Raw genomic sequence first — 24,716 nt, 5'->3', positions numbered from 1 at the left:
ATCTCCTAACCCAGGGGAACAGCAAGATGAAGCAAGACCAACCCACCTCCACTTTATCTCAGGGCTTGGTTTTTGTATGGGCATTGTCTTTAGAACGATCATGTTGTGAAGCTAGATAGAGCATCCTTTCTAATAGCAGGAAGGATTCCTCTAGGAAATGTTACCTAGCCAAGTGGAAGAGTTTATCTGAGGATATCAAAGACATATATCCACAGAAGCTGTGGATATTCCTCTGATTTTGGACTGTATTCTTTCATTAAAGACAGCAGGTTTGTCCATAGGCTCCTTTTGGCAGCAATCACAGGGCTACTCTATCTTCCCACACCCATTGACTAGCAGATTCTGGAATGGTCTAATCAGAACCTTTCTGGCTATTAAAAAAAAAGCCTTCCCTGAATGGGACTTGAATCTTGTTCTCTCAGTACTCATTATGCCTTCCTTTTGAACCATTAGCTTCTTGCTCCATGTGTCCACTTTCCATGAAGGTTGCATTCCTGGTAGCCATCTCTTCAGCTAGGAAGGTTGGTGAACTTGGAGCACTGATGGTGCTATATTCCATAAGGACAAAGTTTCATTGTGTTTACACCCTAAACTCACCCCCAAAGTAGTTTGAGTTTCACTTGAACCAGTCAATTAACCTTGTGCTCTTCACAAAACCACATGCATCCTCAGAAGAAAGGAGATTGTTTGTCTCCATAGCAGAAAGAGTCAGGGGTTAGGCTGTATCTTCTCAAAGAATTTCAATATGGATGTATTTTGTTCTGCTATCAGCTGTCTAATCTTCCACCCAGACTCAGAGGATAAGAGTTCATTCCACAAGAGCGTAAGCACCGTCCAGAGCATCACTTTAAGAAATGCTTCTCCTTGATATCTGAAAGGCAGCTACATGGAGGTCCATTCACATGCTTACGAATCATTATGCCTTGGTACAGGGCTCCTCTGCTGATGCATCTTTTGGAATGGCAGTCCTCCATTCGGCTCTGCCACCTACAGCCTCGCACTCTCCTCCTATTTGAGTGTGGCTTGTCAGTCACCCACAGTGGAATTATACATAGGGATCAGCACTTGAAGAAGAAGAGAAAGTTACTTATCTTATAGTAGTAACTGGTGTTCTTTGAGATGTGTGATCCCTGCTTGTATTCCACTAATCTTCCTTCTCCTCTGCTTTGGGATCTTCTTTGATTTGCAGTGGAGAAGGAACCGGAGAGGCGGTCTGACTGCCCTACCCCCTTATTTCCTCGGTTGGAGGCCTGAGGTGAGCCAGGGTGCAGGTGTGGACCAATGGACACTGCTTTCAAAACTCTCTGTCTCCGGGTGCATGGAGTGCATGCGTACGCCTCGGTGGAATTCAGATAGGAACCACACATCTTGAAGAACGTCCAGTTGCTATAAGGTAACAAACATTGTCTTTCTGGTTCACATATTAACATCCCACTTTTGAAAGGGAAAATTTCCTAGAGATCCAAGTCTTGTTATTGCATCAAATCTCAAACTAATTTGGTTCCACATTTGATACCAGCAAACCTATGCAAATGGGCACAAAACCATCAAACCAAAACTAACCTATGGGCTAGGAATGAGGTCTGGCTAAGGGAAAGCTGAGTTTGTTAACACAATAGCCTTCTTTTGGACTCCAGGGCCTCTGAATCAATTCTAACATTTGTGATGTGATTTCAAACTGAATTTGCAACTGTTTGCACAGCTCTAGAGAGGACCTTCCCTAAGCAATTGCCAACCACCTAATCCCTTTGTTCTTTTTTTCTCCCACAGCTGCCTTTCCTAACCCAAGGAGACTGTGGCCTTGCTATCTAAGCAAACAGTGTAAGACACACAGGGCCCTAAAAGACAGCACCAGGTAGGAGTGATGGAGGATTGTCAGGGAGAGGATTCACTGATGGAGGGGGATTGGAGTGAGGGGACATGGAGGGCTATAGGGAATTGTAGGGTCTGCCATACTTTGGGATAGGGTAGCATCTGAGATCTTGGGACCTTATCCACAGAGAACTTCATACTAGAGCTTGTCACAAAGCAGGAGAAAAATATTGTGAAATTTTCATCCCTGGTCACACTTCAAACTTTAACAAAAAAATTCACTTGAATTTTGAAAAATTTTGACCAGCTCTATTTAAAATCTTCTTGAAAGGTTCCTTGTTAGTGGAAATGCTTCTTGCTATGTGGGGACACGTTTTCTGTGTATTCTTATGCTCATTTTTGTAATAAGATCATGTAGTAAACTGTCCCCAGCTTATTAAAAGTATATATTTGTTTATGCCGGGGACTGGTTTGCCTATATGTATTGTGACAAAGTTCCTCCTCTATCTTGGTGGGTCCTGCGCTTATTGGCGGATTTTCCTGCCTCAGAGATTCACCATGTGGGTTGGGGAACAGCCCAGAGACCTTCCTCTCTGGAAGAGCCCACAGTCCAGGTCAATTGGGAGGTTTGGGGGGAACCTGGGCCCGCCCTCTACTCCGGGTTCCAGCCCAGGGCCTTGTGGACTGCAACTGTCTATAGTGCCTCCTGTAACAGCTGCATGACAGCTACAACTCCCTGGGCTACTTCCCCATGGCCTCCTCCAAACACCTTCCTTATTCTCACAACAGGACCTTCCTCCTGGTGTCTGATAATGCTTGTGCTCCTCAGTCCTCCAGCAACACACCCTCTCACTCTCAGCTTCTTGCACCTCTTGCTCCCAGCTCCTCACACTCACCCCACAAACTGAAGTGAGCTCCTTTTAAAACCCAGGTGCCCTGATTAGCCTGCCTTAATTGATTCTAGCAGCTTCTTAATTGGCTCCAGGTGTCCTAATTAGCCTGCCTGCCTTAACTGGTTCTAGCAGGTTCCTGATTACTCTAGTGCAGCCTCTGATCTGGTCACTCAGGGAACAGAAAACTACTCATCCAGTGACCAGTATATTTGCCCTCTACCAGACTCCTGTACCCCACTGGTCTGGGTCTGTCACAGTATGTTAGTAGCACCAAGCACTGGCAGCTAACTAGAGACTGCTGTATGTATTTTGTCAATGCTGAGGATTTGTTTACAGCTTCATAATCAATTTATTGTTGCTCCTAATAAGTAGATGTACACCTCTACCCCGATATAACGCTGTCCTCGGGAGCCAAAAAATCTTACCACGTTATAGGTGAAACTGCGTTATATCGAACTTGCTTCGATCTGCCGGCACGCACAGCCCCGCCTTCCCTGGAGCGCTGCTTTTCCGCGTTATATCTGAATTCGTGTTATATTGGATTGTGTTATTTCGGGGTAGAGGTGTATTTAATATTGAGGCTAGAGTTTGCATGTCTTGTTTTTACTCTGGTTGTAGTCCTTTAACCATGGCAAGAATTATTTAAAGGAGACAAGGAGAATATAATAAAAACAATGAGGAGTCCTTGTGGCACCTTAGAGACTAACAAATTTATTTGGGCATAAGCTTTCGTGGGCTAGAACCTGACATCAGGAATTACAACATTCAAAAACCAGTAGGAGAACACTTCAACCTCACTGGTCACTCAATAACAGACTTAAAAGTGGCAATTTTGCAACAACAAAACTTCAAAAACAGACTCCAATGTGAAACGGCAGAACTGGAATTAATTTGCAAACTGGACACGATCAAATTAGGCCTGAATAAAGACTGGGAGTGGATGGATCATTACAGAATCTAATTTTACCATACTTATTTCCCCCTATTGTTACTCACACCTTCTTGTCAACTGTTTGAAATGGGCCACCCTCATTACCACTACAAAAGTGATTTTTCTTCCCTTGATATTCTACTGTTAATTGAATTGTCTCATTAGACTGACCCCCCACTTGGTAAGGCAACTCCCATCTTTTCATGTCCTATGTATATATATCTGCTGCTGTATTTTCCACTCCATGCATCTCATGAAGTGGATTCTAGCCCATGAAAGCTTATGCCCAAATAAATTTGTTAATCTCTAAGGTGCCACAAGGACTCCTCGTTGTTTTTGCTGATACATACTAACATGGATACCGCTCTGAAACCTGTCACCATGCAAGGCAAGGCAAGGTAAGGAGATTATAATGTTAGCTGTTACTGTCATTGTCTAAACAGGAGTAACTTGTGAAGTGTGTGTGAAATACTTCCTGGGCTCAATTCTCCCCTGCATCAGAGTTCCACTTGGTGCAGGAGAGGTAAGGTTATTAGGGAACAGATTACGCTTTCCTGATTCTGTGCTGGTCCAGCCTTGGTGTCAGCTTACTGGTTGCTCTAAGGCCTTTATGCCAGTGGAGGTTCAGCATAAAATAGCAGTGCTCTGCCATAGCCCAGCGTACCCCTCTCCTCTCCTTCCTTGGCACACTCCTTGTGTCGTATGTGGTGCAGGAGCCAGTTCCAACAGCTTTACCACAGCTGGGAGTTCCCCTGTGTCATGAAATGCAAATCAGTTCTATGATGATTACAACCAGAGCGGGTCAACATTGTCCAAATTTAACTTTTTTGAAACACTAATGGACACGAACATTTTTATGAAAAATGTTTCCCCTTTAAAAAAAAATGGCTAACAGGACAAGTTGAAAACATTTAAATTTGAAATTTTGATGGGGGCGAAAAAGGGACAAATTCTTCCAAGAATGCTCCTGTGTTTTTTTTCTTTGACCAGCTCTAATTGGGGCCTTTGTCACCTTCCCCATTTGCACCCAAATCATGGCAAGAAAGTACCTCTCACTGCAGCCACTGGGAGCAGGGATTGGACTCTTGCTCTGGCTGCTCCAGACTGTGACTCCCTGGCTGCTGATGCTGGGCTTTCCCTTTTCCCCTTCAAATGGGCAGGAAGGATATAGCCTCTCCCAGCAGATGGGATTAAACATTCCCACCCAGCAGGAGCAGGTGATCCCATCCCAGAAGTCAAGGGGCCATGGGTTGAGCTTCCCCAGCCCCTGAGCTGTGCTGGGAGGATGAGGTAAAGAAGGGTAGAGGCTACTTCCAATGAGTAGTTGGGTGTAGAGGATTCAGATGGTTCTCTCCAAGGATCTGGAATGTTAAATAGAGCGCTCTCCCAGTGACTGAATGGGAGGTGAGGATTTAGGTAGATCCTCTTCCAGTTGCCAGGGGGCGGAGGCACATTGACCAGGGAAAGGTAAGTAGGTAGACCACCATTCTGGCTGCCAGGGCGGTAGAGCTTCTTCCAGAAGTTGGCAATATTCAGGGATCTTCCTCCCAGTAGGTAGGACAGAGGGTAGAGACAGCCCCAGTAACTTGGGGGCAGATAGACGAGAGCCCCTTTATGGCAGTCCAAGCAGGGTAATCCCCCTTACAGTAACTAGTGGGGATTGGTAGCTCTTGTGGTGTCTCAGGGGGCTGGGATGGTGGTAGGCAGCAAACTCAGAGGGAGGTGGATGGTTTAACTTCCACTCGGTGGTCAAAAGGGAAGGGGAGAGCCTCTTCCCAGCAACTTGGAAGAGGTAGAGTCCCCTGTCAGTGGCTAAAGACAGGGTATATACTCTCCTTTGCATGGCCCCTTTCAGCAGCCAGGAATGTCTGTAAGGAGCAGACCACTCTCTTCTCAGCAGCCTTTTGTTCAAATACGTTTGGGTCTCTTAATAAATTGCTCTGATACATTATCTTTACTGTACAGCAGCAGGAAAAGATTCTGAAAATATATTTGTAAAAGGGAAAGTTCAAGGAAAAGTGAAGCTAGTTCTGATTCGGTTGTTTACCATCAATCAGACTGTTGCTTGGCAGGGACTGGATGACTATGAGCCTGAACAAGCTGAAAAGGGGCAGGAAAAGAAGTGGAGGCAGCATTCTTCCTATTTAAAGCTGCATCACTTCAAAAAAGTGTTTGCAGACGGTGACGGAGCTGGTGCTGAAAAAAAGGGGCTTGCAGACTTTGTCCTGGAGCTGGTGCTGAAAGGAAAAGATCCCACAGCTGACTTCATGGTGCTAAAATAAGCTTAAGTTTTTGCACTTTTTGCTGCCCAAGAGGATACACATGTCTAATATTTAGACATGATGGCAACCTGGGTGCAAACAAGAACTTTTTTCATTCTTGCTGCTTTATTAGGGCAATTTATAACAATAAAAGCACAAGAAGAATTTCAAGAAGAATTTGTGGGTGGTGAGTTTCCTTTTTCCTTTGTGTGCAGCGTGTTTATTGCATAGTTTGGATAATAAGTGCACTAGAAAGCCTGTGGGATACAGTCATTGTGAAACTTTTTGGTTTAAATGCGGAGAAGGGGGCTGAGAGGTTTGCACCTTGGGAATCTGATCGGAAGACAACTGAGTTTTTTAAAGCTGGAGCTTTGCAGGGTTCCCAAGTCTCTTGCCTTCGGTGCATTGTTTTGCAGATCGGGGGAGAACAATTACATGCAAAATGTTTCTGTGGAGCATTTAGGAATAAACCCTGTTGCCTGGCATTAACTCCGTGTGGGGCTAGGGAGACTGGAAAGTTTCAACAAAAGAAAGTGCTTGGGATGAGACTAAATGCAGCCTCTGAGGTTGGAAACTAGCCTGAACAATCTGAGCTGAGTTGAGAGAAATAAACACTGAAGCCTTGCAGGGTGGAGTCTTTTTGCACTGAGCTGCATCTGCTTTATTAAATGCTTTGTTTGGGGGAAATACACTTCTTTCTTTCTTTTCTTTTCTTTTCTTTTCTTTTCTTTTCTTTTCTTTTCTTTTCTTTCTGTTTACTTCCCAGGGGCAGGATTTGATGGAATCCAGGCTTTTCTTGCATGATACTTCCCCACCCTTTTGACTTGCTTATCTGGACAGTGATAGTTTTCTCCAGGATGTTTGAAGGAAGCAAACTCAGTACTTTACTTATGTGGCATGGCAGGCTTTATGTTCCTTTATATTTAATATCATTTAACTGCAAGAAAGTGATGGATACTCAGGAAACTTTGTAGTGGCCTTTTCTACTATATTGTCAAATCCAGATGCATTGGTGTAGAACGTCTTTTTGAAAAGTGTAAAGACTAGTTATATTTAATCCAGTAGGTATAGTGCCCTAGGCTAGGTTTCTCACATAATAAATCATTGCAGAGGTTAATGGGAAAAGACGTAGAAATGACTAATAGGCTAAAATTCAATGCAAATGACAATGATTTTATTGCGTCCTATCATGCAGTTTCCTGTTTGTTATGTTTTGTTATTAAATCCTCTCCCCTAATCTGCAATACAGGGCACTGCAGAAGTGATGGGAATTCAGATCCTAATGAATAAAACAGTGAAATTATTTTGAAAACGTTTGCAGTCCTGTGGGAGAAAATGAGAAGTTTATGATTCTGTACATTGTATAAGAAGCCCTATAGAGGGAGCACTTTGTGTAGTCTTGGGAGTATATTTCATATGGTTGCCATAAAGTGGGACATATCTTGTACATTTTTCAGATATAATGGTAACTAGAAAGGAAGAACCTAGATGTAGAATATCAGACTACTGAATGAAGAACACGGAGCTTCTAATTTCATTTATGACCTTCCTGTAACTTTAAAAAAAAAAGGCAAATTTTAAATGAGATTTCTGCAGGCATAATACATGCCATTTATTTGCTCATTGCTATTATGGGAGCTGTGGGTTAAGCCCTTGATGTAACAAAATTTTTTCAAATGCACTTTATATATACTGAACTCTCAATAAACAGTAACATGCATTTGATAGGCCAGATTGTGAAATGTGGTATTATAAAATAACTTGTCTCTTGCATCATTTTCAGTTATTGCTCTTTCTGCTTAAGAAAATGAAATGCACTGGCTCGTGTTTAGCTTAATGACATGAGGAAACTCCTCCTGCCATGCTCAATGTAAAAAAAGAAGAACTGTTCGATTATTTGGAAAGAAAATGTGTTTGTATTGAAGGGGGGAAGGAAATTCATCTCTATAGTTTGTTTGTATCTCAATCTGGTGGACTTGTTTAGTTGTATATGAAAAATGACATTAAATTCTGATTAAGAGCCTGATTTAGGCCCATAAATGCAAAGAAAATTCACAGCTTAGTTTGTCCTTAGCTCACCTTGTTGTCATGCAAGTTACTGAAAGGGTCTGAGATCAGTGCATAGTGTCATGTACTGTAGGTGATTCAATACAGCTCCCCTTCCACCTCTTCCCTTCTCCCTCCCCCTAAAACTGCCCTGAACTGCTAGAGAACAAATGATAGCAGGTGTGTGCCGTACTTCCCAAATTACAGATGTATTTGGGGAAATGGGGGGAGGGAGGGTGTTTTGGAAATCTTAGATTAGAATGACTACCAGTCCTGCTGCTTTTGGAAAAAATGGAGAACTCTCTGCATTGATTTAGCATTCCCACACTAAAAATATAAAATAAATAAATAGAACTCCTACCAACAGGGAGGAATAAGGAAAAACACACAGCCTTTGCTAATATAACTAACAGAATGTATATGGTGCTCAGCATGAGACCGGGGTGCCTGAGTGTGTGGAAGGACAGCTAGATTGAAAGTAAAGCAGGTAGAAAATTCCTGAATGGATTTCAAAGGATGACTAAGTAGGTGCACTAAAGGACTTTAAAAACAAAGACATCATTTAACAATTCTCTGTGATGCTTATAATCACTTTAAAATTAAATCTATTTCCCTACAGAATCTTTCTTCCCCAATGCCAGTGCTTATCGATGTGTTTTGGTAAGGTTGCTCATGACAAGATTACTTGGTTGGTAGTAGTTATGTATGGTAAATGCATGTTAAAAATAACAAAAATTTCAAACATATGGTAAAATAATGGTAGGCCTAATTATGGGACTAGCCACCTTGAGAGTGTTCCTTTAAGTGTCATTTGGAAGTGCAGTTTGATACCATGTAGGTAAGTGTGCTATAAATGCCTCGGTAGAGAGAAGGATGCTGGTCTTCAATCTAAATTCTGTGTACTGGTCCAGTTTAGGAGTGCCGGAAGGCCAAACGGAGCCCACATGGTGGCTGGAATTGTGGGTTGTGGGTCATACATAGCCTTCCAGTACTTGGCCCTGTAGTGAACATTGGGAGTAGGCATTAGTTAAGGTCCTCTCCCGCCTGCCTTAGGGCTCAGAATAGGATAAACTGTTGGCAGAACCATTGCATGCTCCTAGGCCACTGGTTTTCAAACTGCGGTCGCAGAATGTAAGACACTGGGTCGTGGCGGCTCTGGTCAGCACCACTGACCGGGCTGTTAAAAGTCCCATCGGCGGTGCTACCTGGCTAAGGCAGGCTAGTTCCTACCTGTTCTGACACTGCGCTGCGCTCTGGAAGCGGTCAGCAGTAGGTCTGGCTCCTAGATGGGGGGGCCACGGGGATCCGCACACTGCCCCGGCCCCGAGCACCGGCTCCACACTCCCATTGGCTGGTTCCCGACCAATGGGAGCTGGTGGGGGGGCAGTGCCTGTGGGCGAGAGCTGCGTGGGGCCGTTTGCGTGCCTCTGACTAGGAGCCAGACCTGCTGCTGGCCGCTTCTGGGGCACAGCGTGGTCTGAGGTGCCAGGACAGGCAGGAAGCCTGCCTTAACACCCCCCATTGCAACGCTGACCGGAAGTCGCCCAAGGTAAGCCAGTACCCCAATGCCCTGTCCCAGTCCAGAGCCCCCCCAAACCTGGAGCCCCTTCCTGCACCCAAACCCCTCATCCCTGGCCCCACCCCAGAGCCTGCACCCCCAGTCCAGAGCCCTGACCTCCTCCTGCACCCCAACTCCCTGCCCCACCCCAGAGCCCCCCCACACCCTGAACCCCTCATTCCCAGCCCCACCCCACAACCCTCACCCCCACCCTCTTCCCCAACTCTGAGTCCCTCCCACACCCCAAACCCCTCATCCCCAACTCTGTTGGGTCGTGAGCATCAACAATTTTCTTCAACTGGGTCGCCAGAAAAAAAGTTTGAAAACCATTGTCCTAGACCATTCCTTGCCTGTGCACCATCTCTCTGCCAGTTTCCTTAAAAGCCATCCTTAGTGATACACCACAAGAGTCATTTCATGAAAACTAGAACATCACTTTCTTCACCCTTGCTTGTCTGAATCTGAGTTGAGATACTGGGAATTGCCTCAGTGCAGGAAGATTTATAGTCTCCTCCAAACTCCATCTGGATATGGTCGTGCTTACCTATGGCAATAATTTCCTGGATTTCTGCGTGTTCTTATGTTCTCCAAGTAGTTCAGTTTGCTTCTCTTACCAGCTTTTGGTTAAATTTACTCCAAAATGTGGAAAATTTCCTTGCCTCCTGCATGCATTCCCATATCTTACACCTGTAACATCCCACATATTGTGAGGTCAGTCCCACTCCCACTGAAGGGTGTTTTAGCAGGATTGGGCCATTTGGTTTTTTCTTGTTATTCTGAGTGAGCAAGCTCTTAAAAACTCTTTAAAAAAAATCTCAAGCAAGATCCTCCCACAGAGAAGGTCTTTTCCCTTTGTGACACTGTCACTCCCGCCCTAGGACTCAATGGAGGCTTCTCAATAAGGTTGGGATCTACACAGAGGGAAGAGAGATGGAGTCTGGCTGGAGTGGAGACACGAATGAATAGCACTGTGTGGGGTGGATGTAGGGCTGGAAGATATGCACATTGTCTCCTCACTGGCCTCACAGAACTAATCTGGTGTTTTTCATAAAACCTCAGCTCCTGGAGTCATCTGATTACAAACGAATCTCTGCTTCCATTTAAAAAAAAAAGACATTTCTGGATCTTATGGCGGCAAAAGAGAGTTGGAAAATATGACCCCTAAAGGCTATGGATTTGTCAAGAACAAATTATGCCAAACCAATCTAATTTCCTTCTTTGGCAGGGTTACTGGCATAGTAGATGGGGGGAAGCAGTGGATGTGGTATACCTTGATTTTAGTAAGGCTTCTGACACACTACCACATGACATTCTCATAAGCAAACTAAGGAAATATACTTTAGATAAAATTACTATAAGATGGGTGAAAAACTGGTTGAAAGACTGTACTCAAAGAATAGTTATCAATGGCTCACTGTCAAACTGGGCAGATGTATTGAATGCGGTCCCACAGAAATCAGTCCTGGGTCTACTACTATTCAATGTTTTCATTAAGAACTTGGATAATGGAGTGGAGAGTATGCTTATTACATTTGCGAATGACAACAGCTGGGAGGGGCTGCAAGCACTTTGGAGGACAGAATTAGAATTCAAAACAACTTTGGGAAATTGGAGAATCAGTCTGAAATCAACAAGATGAAATTCAATAAAGACAAGCGCAAAGTACTGTACATAGGAAGGAAAAATCAATACACATATAAAATGGAGAACAATTGGCTAGGCAGTAGTACTGATGACAAAGGATCTAGGAATTATAGTAGATCACAAATTGAATATGAGTCAACAATGTGAAGCAATTACAAAAAAGACTAATATCATTCTGGGGTGTACTAAGAGGAGTGTCATATGTAAGACACGGGAGGTAATTTTCCTGCTGTACACAGCACTGGTGAAGTCTCAGCTGGAGTGTTCAATTTTGGGTGCCACACTTTAAGAAGTATGTGGAAAAATTGGAGAGAGTCCAGAAGAGAGCAACAAAAATGATAAAAGGTTTGAAAACCTGACCTATCAGGAAAGGTAAAATAACTGGTCATAGTTAGTCTCAAGAAAAGAAGACTGAGGGTGAACTTGATACCAGTCTTCAATATGTCAAGGGCTGTTATAAAGAGGATGGTGGTCAATTGTACTCCATGTCTGCTGAAGGTAGGGCAAGAGGTAATGGGTGTAAACTGCAGCAAGGAAGATTTAGGTTAGATATTAGGAAAATCTTTGTAACTATAAGGGTAGTTAAGCTCTGGAATAGGCTTCCAAGGAGGTTGTGGAATCCCCACCACTGGAGATTTTAAAGAACAAGGTGGACAAACATCTGTCAGGGATGGTCCAGGTTTACGTGGACCTGCCTCAATGCATGGGGCTGGACTTGACCTCTCAAGATCCCTTCCAGCCCTACTATGAATCTATGAAAAATCAGAAATTGAATAAAGATTGGAAATTTATTTTAAAAATCTCATGATATTTTGGGATCTGACTCATGATTTTTGAACATGTGTGACTGGCAGTACTGCTTCTCCATCTGTGAAACCATGTAGAAAAAACTCTCCAAGGGGAACCTCTTGGACATTTCCTCCCACCATGGGAGCAGGCAGTTTAGTTCAAAGTTATGAAATCTGCTTAGAAGAGAGAGAGTGTGGTTCACACAAGTCATGCACATCTGCTGAATACCTGTAAAAGATCATAGCTACTCAGGAATTCAAAAATAATTGTGTGCTTTGCCTTATAGTACTGGAATTTTTACCACAGTGTTTATAAATACAGATTATTGCCATAGAAACCACATCATCATCTCATCTCTCTCCCTCTCTCTCACACTCCCATGCACCATTTATTGTTGAATGTTAATTCTCTGAAGTGTTAATATATTTTAATATTAGCACAGTTAGGATGGATTTTGCAACCTTTGCTCATATAAGATTGCAGGATCAGGTCCATTAATATTGTTTATAAACATAAATTGCAAGGGCCATTATGTTAACTTGTCAGGAACCTACTTTTCCCCTCTTACATTCTTTTCTTTATAAAAATTGAAAAAATAAAACTTCTGCCAAACAGCAGTGACTTTATTATATATTTACATAGGAAAACTCATCTTAGAAGCAGCATCTTTTTTCAGTGTGGTCCATCCAGATTTCCATCTGGGTTCACTGAGCCATAGGAGGTTAAATGATTTGCCTATGATCAGGATTAGAACCTAGGCACTCTCTGTTTTCCCCCTTCTCTGTTTAAACAACTAGACCACACAGCATTCTGTGAGAGAAAAGATATAGTGGGTTTGTGGGAGGGAGGGGGCAGGGAAGGACTAGTGACTCTGAGGAAAGATAAGAGTGATTATAATGTGACAGTTCTTTTATGTAACTGTTCACAGTATACAGAGAAAGGCAATGAACTGTGTTCCAAGGAATAAAAAACAGAGCAAATTCCAGCTTCAGACATGTGATCAGTCCTTATATGTACATGAGTTTAGATGTTTTCTGCTAAGTTTCTGTCTTTGTGACTCTGCAGCTTAGAACTTGCTCATTTCTGTATACTCGGTCCTAAGAATAGAAAAACTGCTGAGAAAATTTGATTTGGAAAATGTAAGTCATCAAGTGCTGGTTCAGTGGATTTTCATTTGAACTGGGGCAGAGAGGTGGGATTTCCAGTTTAATCATTGCTTTTGTAAACAAAGGAATAATCCATTCTTAATTTAGTAAAGTATATAGGGCAAAAATAAGGCAAACACAGTTTCCCTTAGAGAAAAATGAATAAAATAATCAGGCCAACCTGGAATTTTAGTTTGTAACAAAAGCTTACTGGGGACTGAAACTTCAGAACATTCAGAAATATCAGAAGTCTCATAACATGAAATCTCAAGTGTAATCAAAACCACTTTGTAGTTAGAAACATTGGAATCTACTGCATACTTCTCACCATCAAATAATACAAATCTTGAGTTTTGTTAAACTCATGCTACCTAAAAAGTCTAAAATATCCATTAGAACACATAGGAAATAGTTTTTACTTGTGCAAGTCCAAAAGCATAGCATCTTCTCAATGTGAAAAATGCAACTTATTTAAATGCCAGTGGTTGGCCTAGCTTGCGTTTTCTTATGTCCTAGAGTGTCCATAATTACAATTTATACACGCCATTACATAAGAAGGAAGGCTGGGCACTGCAGATTAGAGCACAGAGCTGTATACATAGAAAATTAGAATAGAAATGCCATTTGGTACAATATTCTTACTTCTGTTGTGAGTGTTGGTGCCGTCCCATCTTTTTGTCCCATCTTGCTATCTCTTGCTTTTTCATTGAAATTAATGATTTCACATGCTTTAGAAGAAATCTCACAATTCTGTGTCTTACTTATTTTAGTAATACTAAAACTTCAGTCACTGGGCATATTTACTGGTGATTTCTTAGGAAATAATAATTGGAAGTTAACTAATTTTAATGGCAGAATCTAACGATATGTTAAATTACACTTCCAAAACATTATATAACATTGATTGTTGTAGATGTTAACTGTATGTATAACATAGGTTGGAATGATTCATGCATTAACTCTATATATAACAAGAGGGAAATGAACCCAGAAATGTCCATTTACAGAAATATACATTCTCCAGATTTTGAGGAAATCAGGTACTACAGCCTCAACTTGAAATAAAATGACTAAAACATACTCCATTTACACTTATGTGACATATAATGTCTCTCAGGAGAATATGTAGCTACATAGTTCATGCTTTTAAACAATAAAAGGTGCTTCTGAGGTGACACCATTTTCCAGTTATATACAGTCATGCCTTACCTCCAAGATAGTGGTAGGATTATTATAGCATTGTGTGTTGTGTTATGTTATGTTAAAAAGTTCCCAGATAACAACATTTGAATCACGTGTTTTCCGTACTTCAGGAAATTATGAAAGGCTTTTGGAGACTGGAGCATCCTTAGTTAGGATAAAGGAAACTTGCAGAATTAAGTCTTCTGTTGAGCAACCATTGATAATGAGAAGGTGCCAGTGTTTAAAGTCAGTGACACAACATCTACGTGGAGTAACAGTATTGTTTGTGGAAGGCACACTTTCTGCTAAATACTCCTGCTATAAGTCTGTTTTGGTTTGCCATGGTATATCCACTAAGGCAAATTAATTCCATGATTTGTTAACATTTTATTCCTGATTCTTCTGATTTGGGGTCTGGCCTTTCGGTCCATCTCATTTAGCTCATCTATTTTAATGAGTTTTTTTATTAGCACCCATTACTATAGTGTCTAATGACCTGTTCCAAAGCCCACTGAAGCTAATGGGTGGCTTTCCACTGACTTCAGTAGACATTGGATGAGTCACCATAGTACAATCCCAGTGGGACTAATCCTAGAGGGAAAGGGCTGCAGGATCAGTCCCTAAATACATTAGTAAATTTAGTATCTCTTTTTAGAAAAACAACAAGGAGTCTGGTGGCACCTTAAAGACTAACAGATTTATTTGGGCATAAGCTTTCGTGAGTAAAAACCTCACTTCTTCGGATGCATCTCTTTTTAGGTTGCCTGAAATATTACCGGAAATAGATTGCAGTGAAATATGTTTCAGTATTTTAGCATTTCAGATAATAGGAAATATTTGTTACCTTTTCAGAATTCACTGAAGAGAACACATCCAATAAGTTGTGTAAATGCAGTATGGAAAAAGTTTAATTGTATAATTGCCAGAGATGCAAAATTTACACTAATATAATTGGAGATGTTCCAAATTTAATTAACCACTCAAAAGACCCAGATCACTTCTGTTTGTAACATTGCAACTGTGATTCTTTTAATCCAAAACTATCTTCTGATGTACTGAACTATCTTACATTTGAATGAGTCCAAAGTGAATTTTTAAAATTTAGCTTAAGTGATAGCAAGGAAAATAATTACTAGTACTGGGAAATCTAACTCCCCACACTGGGTTTCACAGTAATTTGTTAATGGATCTTCAGGAACATGCTGCCATGAGAAATCCTCTTACTGTAGACTGAGAGACATCACGTTGGTGTGTCTGAACTTACCTGAAATCCATTTAGGGTCTGATGCCATTTCCAGTTTAATCAGTGGAATGATTGCCCATTGACTAGGATGGGAGTTTGTTCGGGTCCACATTGAATATTTAAAAATTCAGCATCAGCGAAGGTCCCAAATCAAAAACTCAGTTCTGAAATCTGGAAAAGAACTTCAGAATCTTTGAAAAGTCCAGATATGAAGGAATAGCTTCATCTCTATCTCTACTCAGGATTCACTATACTCAATTTACATCAGCATAAGCTGTAGTCAGGATGAGCATAACTTATATATTCAATTCTAATAGGTGAAAGGACACTTATTTTCTTTGTCCTTTATCAGATCTTGGGTGTCCTGAGAGTGTTCCATGTTGTGATCTATTGTTTGACTGTTTTGTTGGACAATTTTTGTTTTGACTCTGTTATTGTGCATTATTCTTTGACTGTATTCTTCTTCTGTTTTAAGTTAATAAAAGGTAACATTAATTTAACAGTATGACACAGTAAAAATGAACTCTGTTTCATATGCATTGTTCAACAAATAAACTAATAATATGGATTGTTTTGTATGGATTGATTCAGACTATTCTTCTTTCCAACATAACTCTTATTAATGTCATTGGGAATTACACAGACATGTGGAAAGGAGAATAGATCCTTTAATATGTGTATTAGAGGTCCTCTAATTACATCTAAGCTTAACCATTATATTCAAAGTACTCATTTTAAAACACCTTCCTTGTTCTGTTTCTGAAGGGAAGAAATGCCTGCTCTTTTCAGTTTAGTCCTTTCCCAGTAATGTGTTCTAAACTGAATTGCTCCAGTCACTGTACTTACCAGGAATGCAAGGAATGTTAGGAGTGCATTATAGATAACTTCTCAAAAGCCTATGGGGAAAAATATGTAAATATGAGTATGTGTTTTACTTGCTAGCCCTGGGCCAATATGTTTCAGCTGTGGCCTGTAAGCTTTAGGTCAAGAAGAAATGCAGGAAATGCTAATATGGCTCTTTACTTCCAGAATATCTCTGCTAGAGAACTGCATTCTTTATTTGTTTGCTCCTGTACAAAATTATATGTCATGGTAGAAACCAATATCAGTGTTGCACTGAAAATGATTTTGTATGGGTCATTTACCCATCCATTATAATTTAGCATGGAACTGTACTTGCAGTGTGCAGATTTGATAGAGTGCACATGTTGAGGTCAATAATGCCCACTTGCTTCTTAAAAACAGGATATAATGTATTATGTTTCATCTTGAGTAAGATTCACCCCTGTCCACATTACCCCCTCAACCTCACTGACGTCTTTAACATGTGCTTTCAGTTGTGTGGAGAGCCTGCCTTTCATTGAATTTATGCATGTGGAATTTTTGTTTCATGGGGTGATTTGCAGTTATGAAAATAATAAAATACAGGAAGGTTTGGATGCTGATAAACCATTGGCACTTACGGAAATTAAGCTCAAATATCCAAGCTGTTACTTATCATGATCTTTTCTAACTAAAACACAAAGTTGCCACTGCCTGCTGTGCTGGTGTTCTTATAGTGAGAGACAACTTCAGCATTCCATCATCCCATCAGCTCATGCTGCTGAAAGGTCATGTGTTATATAAGCAGGAAGATTAAGACTGACTATCAGAGGGCCAGAGGTATGGCAAGAGTATATTGATCTCTTATGTGGGAGACCCATATTCATGCACAGCTATAAGGTTCTATATTGGCTGGTAAAGATTGGGGGATGGAAATACTAGGCTTGGCCTCTGGCGAGGAGAAATGCTGGTCACACTTTCAGGAGACCTGCTGGATAATAACGCAATGTTTTTCTGTAGCTACCAGCAAAATATTTTAGGTAAAAAATTCATCTAACAGAGTTTATCTCTATCTTATATAGAGAGACTTCCACAACACTTCCTGTCTCCTTTAATGGAATGTAAATAACCTCACAGTATTTGATTTCTACTCTTTGGAATTACAGTAACATAGGTGGATGTGAGAATTAGTTTTCATGCTGTGCCTGTGTTCTCTGGATAATCTCATGGCGCTTGGCTTTCAATTCAACAAGGACTATTCCTATAGTACTGTTGGTTATAATCCATACTCCTGTATATAATTCAGAATATTAGAATATTTCTTCCAGGAGTCTAGTTCAGGTAAAATAGACCCAAGATCCAAATATTTACTTCTGGGAAAAAGTGAAACATAAGATAAAACTTTCCTTAAGAACATAAGAACGGCCATACTGGGACAGACCAAAAGTCCATCTAGCCCATTATCCTGTCTTCCGACAGTGGCCAATGCCAGGTGTTTCAGAGGGAATGAACAGAACAGATAATCATCAAGCGATCCTTCCTTTTAGTGGAACTTCTTTTCCCTTTTGCTGGGTACATGTGGTATCACAGTGAATTTCAGAAGATATTTTGAGTAGACACAAACTGACTGCCCTTGGTTAATCAGATTAAATATCTTTCCAAGAGATTCTGGAAGAGATCGCTTGGTTGATTTGTCAGTTCACTTTCCACCCTGAGTTTTAATGCCTCCAGGCATTAAATATCTAAGTAGGTCAGGCAATGAACTAAAGTGTAGAAATATAGACATAAATCTATTAGGCAATCTGAGTTAAGACAATTTATCTCCAGTTCAGTTTTTCACAAATAATTTCTCTACTTCATTCTGTCAAATCTTTAAATATAATGAAGGCTGAAATAGAGATTAGCTGCTGCTGTGATTGCTACCCTGTGACAATTATTTCTGTCTCTTTTAGACAGCTATCTTAAGATGTTCTTTCCTTTGATTACTTTGAATGTTAAGATTGTCAAATGTTACAGTTCATATGTTAGATGCTTGGTTAACAGTATCCTGGGGCATAGTAAGTGTTGTTGAAAGAAGGAACTGAAACATTACTACCTCCTGTAGGCTATGATATATAATTAAGGATTGTCAGGTACAGTACATCCTGTCTTTAATGTTCATTGCTATTTTAAGGAAAGGAATTTACACTGAATTATGAATTGTTAAAGTGAAATCAAAACCAATCCATGTGTGCTCCTTTCACTAATTTATTACATGCTCTTTCTATGCCTTTGTATTTAGCCTTACTTTCTAAAAGATTAGGCTCCTGAATGGAAAGATACTCATCCAGGAAATGTCCAACACTGACCGGGCAGCCTCACTAGTAGCCTATCAGAGGATGTGAATGTTTCTGAAGCCCTTTTCCCCGCGAGCCTCTACCTACTGATTGACTCATTTCCAGTGAAATGTACAGTAACTTCTGGCTTAATGCTGTAGTTATGTTCCTGAAAAATGCGACTTTAAGTGAAATGATGTTAAGCGAATCCAGTTTCCCCATAAGAATTAATGTAAATGGGGGGGTTAGGTTCCAGGGAATTTTTCTTCACCAGACAAAATACACACAGTATAAGTTTTAAACAAACAATTTAATACTGTACACAGCGATGATGATTGTGAAGGTTGGTTGAGGTGGTGAAGTCAGAGGGTGGAAGAGGGTGGGATATTTCCCAGGGAATGCCTTACTGCTAAATGATGAACTAGCTTTTGGCTGAGCCCTCCAGGGTTAACCCATTGTTGTTAATGTAGCCTCACATTCTACAAGGCAGCATGAATGGAGGGAGGGGAGACAGCATGGCAGACAGAGACACATACCCTGTGTGAGAGAGAGAGATGCGCATTGCCCCTTTAAGTAGGCTGACCCCATTCTAAGTACATTGCTTGGTTAAGTAGATCAGCAAATTGAGACAGCAGCTGCTCCCAGGAAGCTCCCTCTGTCCCGAGCCCTGTCATGTTCACTCTCCCCCCCCCCCCCGGAGATGGGGTAAGTGGGGTGCAGGAGCAGGGGAGAGGGGAACACCCTGACATTAGCCTGCCTCTCTCCCCCATCAACCCCCACCCCGCACAGCAAGCAGGAGGCTCCCTGGAGTAGCTCCAAGGCAGAGGGCAGGAGCAGCACATGGCAGTGAGGGGAGGGACAGCTGAACTGCCGGCAATTGATAGCCTGCTGGGCGGCTGCCACACAGGGAACTTAGAGGAGCAGGGAGCTGATAGGGGGGCTGCCGGTCCACCCTGGTTCCAAGCCCCCACCAGCTGGCTCCAATGGGCTGCTCTTCCTGCAAGCAGTGGACAAAGCAGGCGGCTGCCAAACGACTAAGGGAGCATTGTACAACTTTAAACAAGCATGTTCTCTAATTGATCAGCAATGTAACAACGAAACAACGTTCACTGGGATGACTTTAAGTGAGGAGGTACTGTACTTGTAAGAGGCCATGCTTGTGGAAGGAGAGGTGATCTCTTGGATACCTTGGGCCAATCCCATGCAGATCTTTGAATATAAAAATGGAAACCTTTTATTGAGTACTGTGTTCAATAGGGAGCCAGTGCAGAGGCCCAAAGCACTGAGGAGATACAGTCATAGTGGCTAATGTTGCTTAGAAGAGTGGCTTCTGTGTTCTGTACTAGCTGAAGCTTTTCTAGGCTCAGCCTTTAGGCTTCCAAGCTTTAGGCTTAATTTCTACATACAAGGATAATTTATTATATTTTTATAAATTTTCACCATGTGTTCATCTGGGATATCTGAGACTCAAGTTTTTGGAAATGATTGTAGATCTCTCCAAGAAACTGAGGGTACATGAGGGAGGAGGGTCCCAGAGCCTGGGCTCCAGCCTGAGCCTGAACATCTACCCTGCATTTTTTTGGCCCTGCAGCCAGAGCCCCACGAGGCCGAGTCAGCTCACACAGGCCAGCTGCAGGTGTTTTATTGCAGTGTGGACATACCCCTAGAGCTAGACTCATAAATTGTATTACAGCCCTTTTGCATCCCCTGAAAGAGATTCTAACCCTTACCTTCAGTCACAGAGTGTAATAGTGTTTGTGTGTTATGGCAGTGGTTCTCAAATTAGGGCTGCCACTTGTTCAGGGAAAGCCCCTGGTGGGCCGGGTCGGTTTGTTTACCTGCCGCGTCCGCAGGTGCGGCCGATCACGGCTCCCACTGGCCGCAGTTCGCCACTCCGGGCCAGTGGGGGCTGCAGGAAGGGTGGCCAGCAAGTCCTTCGGCCCACGCCGCTTCCTGCAGCCCTATTGGCCTGGAGTAGCGAACCGCGGCCAGTGGGAGCCGTGATCGGCCGAATATGCAGACGCAGCAGGTAAACAAACCGGCCCAGCCCACCAGGGACTTTCCCTGAACAAGCGGCAGCCCTCGTTTGAGAACCACTGTGTTATGGGATTATAAACTATAGTGAAGTCATTTTAAAGGGGAAAGACACTGCAGACTTCACCCCCTCCTTCAGTTTTACAACACCAGTGTCTGATGGGAATATGGTAGATGTAGTAATAATATTTGATTGTTAATAAAGCATTTGACAAAGTCTCATGTAATTTTAGACTCAAAATTGTTGGCTTGGATATGAACACTGTTCATGGGTTGAGAAGTGGCTAAGCAACTGGATTAAAGATTAACAATCATGTACTTAGTTGGGGGAGGTGTCTAGTGTGTGTAACATCATAGGGACCTCTCTTAGATCCAATTTTGTGGAGAGCCTTCAGTAATGACCTAGAAGAAGAGAGAAACAGCATGTTAATGCAATTCACAGATGATACTAAAGAGGGAGTTGTTGTAAATGATCGAAATATGGGCAGAAAATAATAGGATCAGAATCAATTTAGAAAAATGCAAGCTGTTATAATCCAGCTGGGGAAAAATAACCTGAAACACGTGTCAGCATGTGAGAGAAATGCTGAAAGATGCTTGCGCATGCTAATGGACAGAAAATTAGATCTGAGTTGGCATTGCAATATGGAAGCAAAAGAGAGTAAAACTATGGCTCCTATCCTGCTCTCTGCTGCATGGCACAGAGTGGAGACAAACATAGTTAACATGCTCAAATTGGACAGAAAACAATAGGGTAGAGGAGCTCAGTCTTTCATCTGTCCTTGAGTCAGCAGAAGCCCTTCTGCCCACCTAGTATGTGGAAATGTTGGGGACATGGCCTGCTGGAAATGGAGAGAAATTGATGTGTATATTGTCCTAGCCAGCCATGGATTTTGCAGCATTATCTTCCTATCCATCCTATCCCTACACATGCACGCATTCACCAGACTGAGTACCAGTGCAGATTTGTACTTCCATCTGGGAAGAGGAGCCATGACTAAGCATAGAAGGGTAATGTGATGACTGGTGTGTATGTGTAGCCTTCCTGCTTTTGCTTCCTGTACCTGTTCCTGTTTGTTTCCTGGTTCCTGCTCCCTGAATGCAATGTTCCAGTTCCCATTCCTTTGTGTATATCTACATAGTATTGGGGATGTGCAGTTACTCAGGGCCTGCTACTACATACCTGCCATTTGGGCTGTTATGTTTTGTTCCGACTGTTGCTGACTTAACTGGTTCATGGTTATTACATGTTTTGATTGACCATCTACTTGCATTTCTTGCTTAGATTTCCTTGTGTTTTGGGATAGTTCTGGGGTGCATCAGAGCATAATAGTCAAAAACTTCTTATTGATTTGTGGGATATGAGATGGGGCCTGTGTTTCCCAAGGATCCTCAGTGTGTGATTGGGAGGGTATGCCCAAATATGACTCCTCTGTGGCACTTAGTAATAAAAACTCCAACCTTTACATTGTCTTTCCCACACTGAATAATGTATCAGCGTTCTAAAGGAAGGCTGAAATATAAGTTGATGCTTCTCAACTAGGTGACCCTCTTATAAACAAGCCAAGGCATCCCAAGGGTAGGAGTTGTGTAAAGTTCAGTCTTTTCCTGCAGCACTCACAGCCATGGAGCAGGCATGTTGAATGGAGGAACAGCCAAACCAAACTGATATATTAAGTCTTACTTGGGGCCTACTAGCCTTGACAATGTCCCTTTAAGAATGTGAGGCCTTAAAATAACATTTCTACTGAGTCTCTCACGTAATGAAATTAAAGCATAATGCATATGCCTCACATCTCATGAGACATATGTTTTCTGATTTGTTGGCTACAATATATTGGATTAAATCCTCTTTAAACCACTACCTGCATTAGTTGGAGAGTGGGGGGTGGCTGCACAATGAAAGCCACTTCTGGAGACATTATGGTTGAGGCTTTTCTATTCCTAGTATTAAAATCATAGTACTACGATGTATTTTATTATGGCATTAAGTACAGAATAGTCTCACATTTTTGCCACTGAAGTCCCATACAATATTTTACCTGCTAAAATGTTTTATTTTAAAGAAATAGAAATAAAGTGATAGTGTTGTGCTTTTAACTTCATGTTGCACATATTAAAAAGATGTAACATGCAATATTAAAAGATGTAAAGTAACGTCACCTCCCAAATTTGTCAGTTTACAATTTCCTAACATCATCAGTGCCCATTGGTTTGGGCTTCCAGGTCATCAACATTAAATTCTTCAGGGGAAATCAGAGATATTTCTGCAGGATGTTACAACTTAGACCAGTGCAGTGAAGTTTGGTTTTAATCTGAAGGAAAAAGCCCCTGAATTCTCCATGGATTACAATATTCTATAGCCAGAGAATATTTGGAAAGATTTTTTTTAAAGGTAATACTGTGTCTTAATGGGGCCTGCCTGGGAATTACTTTTTAAGACAAATGCATCTCACTGGTGAAAATGATGGAGGATGATTTCCAGATGTTTAAATGCTTGTTTTGGCAAAAGTCACAGAATATTGAAACGTGTTGGCAAAAAAAGGAAGAAAGGAAGTGAAGCACTGATGTAAGAGACATCAAGCATTGGGACAGGCAAAGCACGCAGAACATGGAAAATGGAGACATGTGGGAGAAAAAAGAGCCAACAAATTAGTATGGATACTCTGATAACACTGAATGTTAAAACCTGTATTTCATAACTTACAGCGTCACTCTGTAAAAACATTCAAATCACTACTGTGATGATGAGCCTATTTTCTTGTTACAACTTTTTCATGCTTTCAACTGAAAAGGTGGGTGTGGCAGTTTAAAAAAATTGAGTTTAAATAAACTTGCATGTTGTAGGTTTTGTATGTGATGTTTTGATACTGTTTGATTTTATGCCCTTGGGGTAAGGGATAGCATCTTTGTGTGAGTTTGTATAATGCCTAACACAGTGTATCCATGATTCTGATTGAAGTCTTTGGGTGATATAGTAATATACATATTAAGAAGTAACAATAATAATGTAATACTTTTGTATGTTGGAGTGGGTATATCCTGCAGGCAGCAGCTGAACCTCAGAAATAATTCAGTCTGAGGTTACCATAGTAAACCAACTTTTACTGATGATAGGCGCAGCTCCCAAGAGGAGCTACATCAGAACAAACACTTTCCAACATCCAGCTGCCTATACACTCAGTCAAACAGAACTTGAGATTGTTTGTAATAGTGCTATCTGTTGACTGCCAAGAATATTGCAGCATACATCACCTTATGTCTTACTCTCGAATTTAATGATCTGTTTGATTATCTGAACCCAATTCATATAGCCAGCAGAAAGATCTACTTGGCCATCTAAGACCCAGTCCAAATCCCAGTGAAACAGTCTCCAGTTGACTTCTGTGAGGAGGTAGACTGAGGCATTAACCCATGATCCAGCACAGCATTTAAATGCAAGATTAACTTCCATGCTGGACAGAGTCCTCAGTTTGTTTGTTTGTAATTTGCAGAATTCTTGTGTTCATCATTGTATTCTAAAATGTACAATATGAAAAGTGGAAGTAGATTTTTAAGTGCTGAGGGTGAGAATTAGAGCAGAAGCATAAAATGGCAAAAAAAGGAATAAGGGGAGAAATCAGACATGAGCTTTAGTAATTTCTTATTTATTAATGGATTTTTCAAAGATAAAAAATAAACCAGATTTTATGCTTAATGTACTTGACTAAGTACCTGCCCAGCCTACCTGCAGTTAGGAGTCAGGAGGAAGATCACAGCAGTAAGCTCTATTGATCGAGAGGAAATATGAGGGCCTTGGAATTTTGTGAGCTTGCTGGCTGGTTTTTTAACTTTGGAATAATGGAAAAAACAACCAGTTGTTTTTTTCATTGTTTTTAAAGATGCAGACCAAGCCATCAGCGATAGTATACAAATAATCCAGCTATAAATAGCTGTTATTCCATAATGGATAGTAAATTACAAATCTAAAAAAAAAAAAAATACATGGCATATTCTGTAATTTGCCAAATAAACAAAAACATTTCTTCAGAATTAGTAAAT

At 41.4% G+C, this 24,716-nt stretch overlaps 1 protein-coding gene across 3 annotated transcripts in view; it reads left to right on the top strand.

Moving 5' to 3' along the window:
- The first annotated feature begins 5,738 nt into the window (after nt 1-5,738).
- Nucleotides 5,739-24,716, top strand: part of COL5A2 (collagen type V alpha 2 chain) — a 179,995-nt gene continuing 161,017 nt past the window's right edge. Inside the window, exon 1 of one of the 3 annotated variants that reach the window (XM_065561993.1) lies at nt 5,739-6,084. In XM_065561993.1, the coding sequence (XP_065418065.1) occupies nt 5,976-6,084 (109 nt within the window). In that variant the 5' untranslated portion in view covers nt 5,739-5,975. The remainder of the gene's footprint in view (nt 6,085-24,716) is intronic. The other 2 variants (XM_065561994.1, XM_065561992.1) reach the window with 2 other exon arrangements.

This window comes from Chrysemys picta, chromosome 11 (assembly GCF_011386835.1).
Source record: "Chrysemys picta bellii isolate R12L10 chromosome 11, ASM1138683v2, whole genome shotgun sequence".
NCBI classification, from domain to species: Eukaryota; Metazoa; Chordata; order Testudines; family Emydidae; genus Chrysemys; species Chrysemys picta.
Note: the sequence above shows the minus strand (reverse complement) of the source record. Positions and strands in the feature narration are given on the sequence as shown.